The sequence below is a fragment of the Rhinoderma darwinii genome, chromosome 4 (genome assembly GCF_050947455.1).
Source record: "Rhinoderma darwinii isolate aRhiDar2 chromosome 4, aRhiDar2.hap1, whole genome shotgun sequence".
Lineage (NCBI taxonomy): Eukaryota > Metazoa > Chordata > Amphibia > Anura > Rhinodermatidae > Rhinoderma > Rhinoderma darwinii.
The window spans coordinates 242,891,565-242,903,879 of NC_134690.1; the positions used below are offsets into that span (position 1 = coordinate 242,891,565).

The following is a 12,315-nucleotide window of genomic DNA, read 5'->3' on the forward strand; positions in this document are numbered from 1 at the left end:
GATAAATATATATAGAACAGATATGCCGCCTGAATAAATGGTAGTATAACTGCAATCAAAAAAGCATTCACACTTTTACGAAAGGTTACAGTTGGTATTTAGGCAAACATTTTTTCAATATTGGCTCATGTTAAATGTGCAGAGCAATAACCGAATTAGAATAATGCATGCTGTAGCTTTTTCATTACGTAAAACATTACCAACATTTATATTTTATACCTTATTAAGGTTATGTTCACACCTGGGTTGTTACATTCTGTTGTTCTGCTCTGTCAGAGGAGCAGAACAAGGGAATGTCGGAAGCAATGGTTCCATTGCACAACGGACACCACCGACAGTCGACGTAACTCGTTGACTTTAAGGGTATGTGCACTGCGAGAACTGCATTTACGTCTGAAATTACGGAGCTGTTATCAGGAGAAACCAGGTCCTGAATGTCAGACGTAATTGCTCGTACTCGCGTTTTGCGGGGCGTCCTTTACAGACGTAATTTGGAGCTGTTCTTCATTGGATTCAATGAAAAACGTCTCCAATTACGGCCCAAGAAGTGTCCTGCACTTCTATTGACGAGGCTGTTATTTTACGCGCTGTTTTTTGACAGCGACGCGTAAAATTACAGGTCGTCGGCACAGTACATTGGCAAACCCATTGAAAGTAATGGGCAGATGTTTGCCGACGTATTGGAGCCGTGTTTTCAGGCGTAATTCGAGGCGTAAAACGCCTCTATTACGCCTTAAAATAGGTCGTGTGAACCCAGCCTAATAGGTTCTGTCAGCTTTCCGTGAGTGGTGTTCGAGTAATTCAAAGGTTAGGTGATAGACAAACGCTATCAAATCAGTACACCCAGTGTTCCCAATTGTATAAGTGGACAGCTGTCTACTTCAGCAAGACAGATACACAGTTCTGGATCTGGTGGAGTCTGAAGGACACTCCCTCAACACCCTTCTTTTATTGTTTAACAAAATTGGAGTCGATTTTAGAACATTGGGCGCTGGTCACCAATCATAATATCAAATTACAACTAAAAGATAAGCAAAACATGCATACATTACTTGTATGATACACCCAGATGTGTCCCTGAAAATGTCAAGGAGATGCTCCTCACCCCTCCTTGGGGAAACAGCCCAAAGTATTTTTTACTGCTTGATATTTGTGTCTGCACTAACCAAACTGAATGTTTAATGACCCTTTTAGCACATTAAGTACAATAGAAACACATTTTTACTATTACAGGGTTGTCCGTGGCTTTACCGGAGATAATAGCGCAGTATGCTGTGCCATTGTCTCCAGTAATGTTGGTTATATCTGCGACGGAGGCCCATAAAGGAGCCTCCTACACAGATGTAAACGAGGCTTAATTTAAGTATGTAGTGGTTCAGATTGCACTAGACTTGTCTGGTGCACGAATAGGGTCCCAACCCAATCGTGATAAATAAAAGTATTCGGCACACAATGTTGTAGTTAGAAGAAAACCTTGTTTTATTAGATATATGCCAATGACTTAGTGCGACGTTTGTCATTATGACCTTCATCAGGCACTGTAGAGACAATATGGATGATAGTAAGAAAAATATATTGTCTACATATAAATATATATACATTTCAAAACCTAGTATAATAGAATAATAAACATGAACAGTACCATAGCATTCACACAGACATGCCGAAGCAGTGGCAACAATTGCCATCAAGTTTAGATAAATCCAAATAAGGAAAATCAATTGCAAAAAAAGCATGAAATAACATTTGATTACAGTTGGCCGAACCAAATATTGAAAAATATAGATTTCAAATGTGCATAGTCAGTCAGGTATCCAACTACATGGACATCAAGTGTATACAGGGCAATAGTACCTGGCAGTTTGCATACTACCAGGTACTATTGCCTTGTCTACACTTGATCTCTATCGATCATTATGTTGCCTTAGGTCCCATGCACACAACCGCACAAAACGGACCCATTCACTTTCATTGAACGCGGACACCTTTCCGTAGCGCTACGGAAGGGTGTCCGTGCCGTGGAAATGTTCCGAAAATTATGGAACATGTCCGTTCTTTTGCATTTCGCGGGCCGTGCTCCCATACTTTGTATGGGAGCACGGCACGAAAATGCGGCTGTCAGTGGCGGCCGGCCGTGCCCGCAATCGCGGGCCGTGATTGCGGGCACGGTCGTGTGCATGGGGCCTTAATCGGTTATCTGAGATATTGCTCTTCACCTATTCCCATGTACTGGATATGGTGCAATATACCACTATATGCGGTGACATTTCTGATAACCATGTGCCTGTAGTTGGATACCTGACTGACTATGCACATTTGAAATCTATATTTTTCATATACAGATTGGTTCTGCCAACTGTAATCAAACTTTATTTCATGCTTTCTTTGCTATTGATTTTCCTTATTTGGATTTATCTAAACTTGATGGCAATTGTTGCCACGGCTTAGGCACGTCTGTGTACATGTGATGGTACCGTTCATGTTTATTATACTATGTTTTGACATATATTTATATGTAGACAATATATTTTTCTTACAATTATCCATATTGTCTACAGTGCCTGATGAAGGTCATAATGAACGAAACGTCACACTAAGTCATTGGCATATTCCTAATTAAACAAGATTTTCTTCTAACTACAACCTTGTGTGCCAAATACTTTTATTTATCGAGGCTTATTTAAGACCGCTTCTAACCTACTGCCACAAGAATTTATGCAGCAAGACCAGCAAAAAAACACTAGATCATTATTCTTTTAACATTTCACCTGTTGGTAATAAAATATACTGCTAAAGATAAAATACTTAACATTTATTAAGTTCTCTAAAAATTATTCACCACTGTGCATAATGCTTAAGAGTTAAACGGACGCCCTCGCTGTCTATTATTGTCGATTCGTTGGTGTTTCCATATTGTAAGTCTACTTATCATAACTCATAAAAAAACAAAACGGATATCAGCCTAAGATGAATGGTATGGGATGGTCTGAACACAGAAGGTTGTATATTGTTCTCTTCTATTATCATCTTGTGCTAAGGGCTCTTTTAAACAAACCAATTATCGGGCAAACGAGCGTCCACAGAACGCTCGTTCCCGATAATTGCTTTGTGTAAGCATACACTCGTTCATCGGCCAATTGTATTGCTTTAAATGCCCAAATCATTATCGGCAGCACTTCTCCCTATGTAAACAGGCAGATGTGCTGCCAACATTATAGAAATGTATGGGGACGAGCGATCGTAGAAACGAGCGCTTGTCCCCATACTAGCTTCTTGTGAAAGGAGCAAACGAGCACCGATCAATGAGCGGTCTCGTTGCTCTGCACTCGTTTACACGGCCCACGTCGGGCCGTGTAAAAGTACCCTAACACTAGTAACCTAGTAAAGTGCTTCTTCAGTAGGCAATTCGGAGTAGATGGACATGGTTTATAACTTTATATGTGTCCACCAAACATGTCGTACCGGACAAACCAATGTCCTCTGAAGACCGGGACACAAAGACGAGCTACCACATTAGTCTAGTATTCCTCCGAAAAAAGGGTTTCTTGAAAACACACCGTAACGAAATTATAGAAATAAGATTGTAACCCACAGGAAAAAAATGCACACAAATATTTTGAGATGTTGACGCATTAATGTGGATCATAGAATGGCAACGGTTTCCCGCTATATATAGTCATACTTTGTGAAAGACATGGATTGTAGAACTATTTTCTAATAATGCAAAACGTTAAAATTATTATTATTTTATTTTTTTAACTGCAATCACTAAATTTCAATTTAAAAAAATTGAGATTTTTATTTTATTTTGCCCAACCAGGAATTCTCCCACATTCAAGTCCTTTGAAGAGCGAGTTGAGAATACAGTGACGACACTGAAGGTAAAATCGATCATGACGGTTTTAGGTTTGTACTACAGAAAGACCTTTAAATCCCTGAATTCTAGTTGTACCCATAACCTGGTATAAATCTCGGACATGGTGATTGAGTAGACCCTTTTAGTTTTGAAGCGGAGTTGAGTAACTAGTAATATTAACTGTTTAAACCTAGATGTCGCAAATACCATATGGAAATAAGATCTAATTCGTACAACTATAAGGTTGTACAATACAATTGTAATACAATGCGGTCAACCAACCAAGCATTAAATAGGTTCAATCCTTTTATATAAATAGGGTTCAAATTAGGGCTGGGCAATTATGACCTAAATCAAAATCACAATTAATTGAACACGTAACCTCGATTACGATTATTGAATGCTTATTTAGGCCACACCGATATTTGCATGCTACGCCATTGAATTAATATTTATCCCCCAAGCCTGCTGTATATAATGTACCCCCTGAAACTGCCCCTACATATTATATTGCCCCCACAGTGCTTCCCACACATTATAATGCCCCTATAACTGCCTCCACACAGTATAATGCCCCTATACTTGCCCTCCACAGTATAATGCCCCCCATAGTATAATGCCCCCCCATAACTGCCCTTCCAACCGTATAATGCTCCCCATAACTGCCCTTCCCACCGTATAATGCCCCCATAACTGCCCTCCCCACAGTATAACGCCCCATAACTGCCCTCTCCACATAACGCCCCATAACTAAGTTCCACGCAGTATAATGCCCCTATAGCAGCCCTCACACAGTATAATTCCCCCATCGATGCTTCTAGCGGAGCCTCCGGGCATGGGGGGGGGGGCTGGCGGTATGGACCCCCTCATGCCGCGGTATAAACTGTATTAGCTTGAAGGTGCAGGCTGTCCGCTTCTACATCAGCATCTGACAGATGGTGTATGAAAATGTGCATGGATTTAGAGGAAATGTAATACAAAAGGTAGTACCAAATGTGACGAGCAAGGGAGAAGGTAGGATCCAGCGCTGGGTGCAATTAAAATGGATTTTCTTTTCCAAGTTTAATTGGAATGAAATTAAAAGGAAGTCCAGTTGCTTATAGTCCTGGGTGTGTGAAATGTGGAGGTGCGTGTCCTCGGGGGCCTACGCGTTTCGGACGACTGCCGCGTCCTTAAACTTGGCTGTTTAAGGACGCGGCAGTCGTCCGAAACGCGTAGGCCCCCGAGGACACGCACCTCCACATTTCACACACCCAGGACTATAAGCAACTGGACTTCCTTTTAATTTCATTCCAATTAAACTTGGAAAAGAAAATCCATTTTAATTGCACCCAGCGCTGGATCCTACCTTCTCCCTTGCTCGTTAACCTGCCGTTGTGCCGACACGAGGACCCGAGCGCAGCCTACAATCTACACCACACTGGAGTGTCAAGGTGAGCTGGAGGTTCCCTCCCCAGTTTCTATCAGTACCAAATGTGAAAGCAGTAGCTATCTCAATGTTGCCTAGGAAACATTTTCCAGTGCTCTACAGAATTTAGGTCTAAACAATGCATCTTTGCACAATAAATAGTTACGTCTAACATTGAAATGTGGTGGAAAGATTCAATTTGGTCACCAGCTATAGCATGCACCTTTATGACTGTATTGACTTAAATATTACTAAAAATAACTCAATATATTGCTTGGGAAACAAAAGAGGCAGTTTTGTATCCCTAAGTTTTCAAACAAATTAGGTTAATCTAATAGTCTACCTATTAGACTGCGCTCTTAATTCCGTCAAAACGGAACCCTGTCACAACGGTGACAAACGGAAACCGATAGCAAAGTTTCCGTCACCATTGAGATCAATGGTGAGGTAGACGGTAGCTAAGGTTTCAGTTTGTCTTTTCGTTGAGGGGTTAACCCGACGGAAACCTCTGACTGAACCCCTCAACGGAAGGTCAACGCGGATGTGAACACAGCCTTAGAGCTGCTGTACTTAAAGAGAAGCCTGCTGAATACAGCTGGGACCGGAGAAAACTTCAATGGATTTTCTCCCCCCCTCACTCTTTGCTCTGCAGTACCAGTTACTGTGGTCAACTCAATTTCTAAATAATTCTAATCTTTTGTTTCCTGCATGACTATAGGCTAAAGTAGGAGCAAATCAAACTCAAGGAAGCTTTGAAGAGGTTCTGAGTTCTACTGCTCATGCCAGTGCCCAGAGTTCGCTGGCTGGAAGTCTTCTGCCTGAAGCGGAGGAAGAGTTACAGTGATGGCACCTACTGAAAAGTAATAGCTGCTTAGTCATCACAGGTCTCCTCATGCAGAGTAACATGTCATGAAACCCTTTATGTCAAACAGCAAGTGTTTTTGTTTTATTACATTTAAGGTAATGCTGTATGCTTGGTTTTAAATCAAATTAACGTGTCAAACCTTGGAGCTGCTATTTAAAAACCTGTGAAAGAACTCATATAGTAATGTGAAAAAGTAATTGCCCCCTTCCAGATGTCCCTTAAAGAGGATCTGTCACAAGTTTATCAATTCCCCCATCTCCTAACTAATCTAATAGGTGCTTTGCTGCTGCTAACTACAATGTGATTTTCATTCAAAAATGTTTATTATTTGCAAAGTTATGAGCGTTTTTCTAAATATGCTAATGTGCCGCTAATAGCCAAATAGGAAGAGACTCTTTGTTCACTCTTCACGGTTTAATGTTTTCTGTAGGACGCTGCCCAATCAGCATACAGCTTCCCCCCCTTCCCTGCCCAGCAACACAGTGTGATCATATAGTACACTGCTTCCAATCCCAACTGTGTATTTAAAGGGATCCTGTCATCAACATCTTACCTGTCAAACTCGCCTGACCCCTCAATGGACGCAGCTGTCCAGAATTCGTTCCTGTTCTCTTCTTTCCTGAAGTCCTCCTCTGTCAGTAAATGTAGTCGTTTAAACTTTTCCCGCCTTTTATGGTAATTCGTTTTCCCTCTGGGACTCAGCTTCTTAACTCCGCCCACCGCCGGCACCTGTCCGGCCCTGACTGGCTAAGGAGCTGTCAATCAAAAAGAAGGAGGTGGAGTCCACTCTGAGACGCTGGAGGAATGAAAATCTGACTCTTTTCAGATGAAGATTTGACTCTTTTCTGCTCATTTGCATACGGCGTGGGACCACTGAAAAATGGAATACTAAAAGATACAGCGCTTACTTAGAACATATTTATAGCTTAGATGACAATGATTTTTCACCCACTTTCACCAGGTATTGCTGGCTTTATAGCTAAAATGCTGGTGACAGGTTCCCTTTAACTGGCGATATTTCCGGTTGGGCAGCTAGAACTGCGATCCTGATGTCATATGAAAGATTAGAATCTCCTATTTCATATTCTACCAGAACCGCTGTTCTAGGTGGCCCACAGCCCGTGATATGGCTGTTTGAAGTGATCCCCCTTCCCCCCAGCTTTAGTCACACTGTGTGAAGGAGCTTGGAGCTGATAGTATAGCGTCAGAGGCTGTGAGGCAGCTCCACCTCAGGAGAATCACTGAGGTTACCACCCACTTCTCTAATAAAGGCTCATTTTAATATTTAGAAAAAAAGCTCGTAACTTTCAAAATAATAACATTTGGGACACAATCTTCACTAGTATTATCAGTGTGACGGCGCCTATTAGATTAGCTAGGAGAGAGGGCATTATTAAACTAGTGACATATCCTCTTTAATATTGCATATTTGTCACACATCTGAAACCATTGTGATAAAACTGTACAGCACTATTAGATAGAGAGAACCTAAGTAAACACATAACACAGTGCAATATTACAGGAGTTATGTAGGGACCAAGGTTATGCATAGCATTAATGGGTAAAATAAAATTGCCCCCTAGTAACTCAAGCATTTAATTGATTTTTCCATTCAGCTAATTGAACAGAAGTTGTTTGACTTTCTTTTGCATTTTGGATGAAGTGCCAATTTTTGACGCATTATATTGTTGTGGTTAAGATAACAGGAAAAACACAAATCCACTGTAAAACCAGAAATTGTGAAGCCAGCCTAACACATACATGACCAGGTTTTGTCTTTAAGAATTTTCTAGTACATAGCAGAGTTCATGATTCCATCAATATTGGCAAGATATCCAGATCCGGACGTAGTACAGCACCATCACACCATCAGAATACAATCATAAAGTATGTGTGCCAACATTTCTGGGTTTTCCTTGTAAAAATGTTTCTCCCGCATCAACACAGCAAGGACGGCCTGTGTGAACCCAGTCTAATGCTTGGATGTTGGTGATATAATCAAAACATGGAATGCTGTGTTTTCTCTACACCAGATATCATGGAATCTGTGTAGGCCAAAAATTTGCAATTTTTACTCACCTGTTACTTCTTTCTCAAGTTTTTTCCTATAGAGAATGTAAGAACTCATAAACCCTTATTTTCACCAATTCTTTTTTTCAGGCCACTTTTACACGGCACTATCAATATTGCATCAGTGTTCGAAAGTCAAAACCAGGAGTATCTTCGGACAGGACAAGAATACTTGAAAAATGTACACCTCTTTAGTGTTTTAGATCCACTCCTAGTTTTGGCTTCCAAATACTGCAGTGTGTAAGTGGCCTTACTGTGTTTCCCAAAAATACTGACTAGCTTAGACTTGAGTAATTTTTGCAGGTTAGCCGATCTTGGAGGATTCAAAACTATTCCAAGTATATGGCATTTGTAGTTTAAAGGCTCTCTACACCTTCGTAGGCAATTTTTTTTTCTTTAACTCCTTTAATGTCCGTCCTCAGCAGCTGCTAGTTCGCGCAGGAGGACGGATATATCCGTCCTGTGATGGCGCGGGTACTGTCACTGTACCCACGCGATCAGCAGCAGGAGCACGGCTGTTATACTCAGCCTGGCTCCTGCTGCAACTGCCGGAATCGAAGCGCGCTTCGATTCCGGCAGTTTAACCCATTAAATGCCGCTGTCAATAGTGACAGCGGCATCTAATGTGTTTGACAGAGGGAGGGAGCTCCCTCTGTCACCCGATCGGCGCCCCCGCAAACAAATCGCGGGTCGCCGTCGGGTTTCCATGACAGCCGGGGGTCTAACAAAGACCCCCAGGTCTGCCTTCAGCATCTGCCTGTTAGGCGATGCCGGAGGCATGACCTAATAGGTTGCCTGTCAGTTTTACACTGACAGGCAATAATGCTTTGATATACTAAGTATACCAAAGCATTATATATGCGATTGGCACATCGCATAGTGAAGTCCCCTGATGAGACTTAAAAAAAAAAAAGTCAGTTAAATAAAGTTCGTAGAAAAAAAATAAATAATTACAGTCAAAATCAAATAAAACTACTTTTTTTGCCCAAAAAGTGGTTTTATTCAGTAAAAGTGTCAAAACAAATCACACATACACATATATGGTATCCCCGCGATCGTAACAACTTGACCAATAAAATTAACACATTAATTAAACCGCCGGATGAACGGCGTCCAAAAAAACAACGGCAGAATTCTCTCTTTTCTCCCATTCCCCCCATAAAAAATAAAATAAAAGTTAATCTATAAGTCCTATGTACTCCAAAATAGTACTAATGAAAACTACACATTGGCCCGCAAAAATCAAGCCCACATACGGCCACATCGACGGAAAAATAAAAAAATGACGGCTCTTGGAACGCGGCGATGAAAAAACAAGTAATTTTTTTCTAAAAGGGTTTTTATTGTGCAAACGTAGGAAAAACATAAAACCTATACATATTTGGTATCCCCATAATAGTGCCGACCCATAGAATAAAGTGAACATGTTATTTACGCTGCATAGTACACGGCGTAAATTTATAACGTGAAAATTAATGCTGGAATAGCTGCTTATTTTCAATTCTCTCCTAAAATAAAGTTAATAAAAGTTAATCAATATATTGTAAGCATCTAAAAATGGTGCAATTACAAAATACAACTCGTCCCGCAAAAAACAAGCCCTTATACGGCTATGTCAACGGAATAAAAAAAAAGTTACGACTCTTGGAATGCGACCATGAAAAAACTAAAAATAATCCTTGGTCATTAACGTGCAAAATGGCCCGGTCATTAAGGGGTTAAAATGCTTTATATATTTACAATTTTTTTTTTAATTGACTTGACTTATTACTAAAATGTTTTCGTTTTTACAAAAGAAGCTGCATAATTTGATATCAGACAATTCAGTGGAACGGACTGCTTGGGTGTGTGAGGCCTGTTTATCCCTAACACACAAGATCACCACAATATCAAATCACATTAACTCCTTAACGCACCAGGACGCACCGGTACGTCCTTAATTGAAGTGCTTTAAGGCACAGGGACGTACCGGTGCGTCCTGGCTAAAAACTGTCACCCTGTCAAATGACAAGGTGACAGAACTGTGCCATCAACTGTTTATGACAGTTGACCGGCACAGTAAGACGGCAGGGGACCATTCACAGCGGTCTCCTGCCGGCGATCGCTGTGATTGGTCAGTCAAAGCAGACTGACCAATCACAGCTCCATGACGTAAGGTATGTGATGGCGCTGGCTCAGCTTGAGCCAGCGCTATCACCGCCGGTAATCAGATGTCCGGCACCCCTCTGTAATGGCCAGGAACGGAGCTAGGCTCCGATCCGGCCGATTAACCCCTTCGATGCATCGATCAACGCGATCGATGCATCGAAGTGTCTTGTAGCCTGTCGGCAACCACGATGGTTGCCACGGGCGCGGGTGTCAGCTGTTTGTCACAGCTGACATCGTGCTCTAACGGCCAGGACCGGAGCTAGGCTCTGATCCGGCCGATTAACCCCTTAGATGCAGCTATCGCTGCATCTAAGTGATTAGACCGCACGCTATGGTTGCTAATGACAACCATCGGCACATGCGGGTGTTCCGATGGTTGCTATGGCAACCATAGCCTAAAAATCGCTTCCTAGTACGGAAGCCTATTAGGCCCCGCCGGGAGGCGAAGCCTAATAGGCTTGCTGTCAGTGAATAGCGGACAGCTCTAATACAATGCACTATGTAGGTAGTGCAGTGTATTAGAATAGCGATCAGGGCTTCATGCCTTCAAGTTCCCTAGTGGGACACAAAAAAAAGGTCAAACAAGTTAATAAAAATGTTGTAAAAAAAAATATAAAGTTTCATGAAAAAAAAATAAGTTGCAAAAAACACTAACAGCCTTTTTTCCTATAATAAGTCTTTTATTATAGGAAAAACAGAAAAACATAAAAAAAAAGTACACATATGTGGTATCACCGCGTCCGTAACGACCCAAACTATAAAAATATCACGCTATTTCACCCGTACGGTGAACACCGTAAAATTTTTTAATAAAAAACGATTCCAGAATCGCTGTTTGTTAGTCACTACCCCTCGCAAAACAGAATAAAAAAAAAGGGATCTAAAAGTTGCATGTACCCCAAAATGGCTCTCAGAATCTGGTAACACAAAAAATAAATTTGAAACAAGTGATTTTATCGTGCAGACGCTGCAAAAGCATAAGAAAAACTATATACATCTGGTATCGCCGTAATCGTACCGACCCGCAGAATAAAGTAAAATTGTCATTAAAAAAACATCAGAATTGCAGGTTTTTGGTCACCTTGCTTGCCCAAAAAATTAAATACAAAGTGATCAAAAAAAAAAAAAAAAAAAAAAAAAAAAATCGCATGTACCCCAAAATGGTACCAATGAAAACTACAGATTGTCCCGCAACAAATAAGCCCTCACACAGCTCCGGTGGAGAAAAAAAAAAAAAGTTCTGGCTCTCAGAATATGGCGATGCAAAATGTGCAGAGTGTCCAAAAGCGGATAAGATCTGGCACCATTTATCAGTGCGACACCGGCAACATATCTATGAATTATTATTTATTTATCCCCATTGTTATACCCTCTTATTATGCCCCTGATGTACTCCGCACAGATTACATATACCGCCACATAATAAACTGAAATACCAGCAAAACCCCAAACAGAACTGCCACTAAGCAAAATCCACGCTCCAAAAGCCAAATGGTGCCTCTCCCTACTGAGCCCCACAGCGTGCCCAACGGGCAGTTTACGTCCACATATATGGCATCGCCATACCCGGGAGAACTCGCTTAACAGTTTGAGGTATTTGTCTTCAGTGGCATGAACTGGGCACAAAATATTGTGCACTAAAATGGCACATACCTGTGGAAATTTGCAATTTTCACTTTGCACCATCCACTGAGCATTCATTTATTATAGAAAAAAAAAACCCTGTGCGGTCAAAATGCTCACTACACCCGTTAATAAAATGCCTTCAGGGGTGCAGTTTCCAAAATGGGGGTCACTACTTGGGGGTTTGTTTTACTATTTGACCTCAGAGCCCCCAAAATAGGTCTCACATGCGCCTTTCACGCCTAAGCCCTGTCATATATCCAGGCAAATGATAAATGCCTTGAGGAGTAGTTTACAAAATGGGGTCACTTCTCAGGGTTTTACACTCTACTCTGGTACCTAAGA

General features: G+C 41.3%; 1 protein-coding gene across 2 annotated transcripts in view; it reads left to right on the forward strand.

Moving 5' to 3' along the window:
* The window catches only part of LOC142759779 (tumor protein D53 homolog), a 123,605-nt gene extending 112,647 nt beyond the window's left edge, over positions 1-10,958 (forward strand). For both annotated transcript variants that reach the window (XM_075862319.1, XM_075862318.1), the window contains 2 exons: positions 3,821-3,881; positions 5,983-10,958. In XM_075862319.1, coding sequence (XP_075718434.1) covers positions 3,821-3,881; positions 5,983-6,108 — 187 coding nt within the window. In that variant the 3' untranslated portion in view covers positions 6,109-10,958. The remainder of the gene's footprint in view (positions 1-3,820; positions 3,882-5,982) is intronic.
* Positions 10,959-12,315: the final 1,357 nt, after the last annotated feature.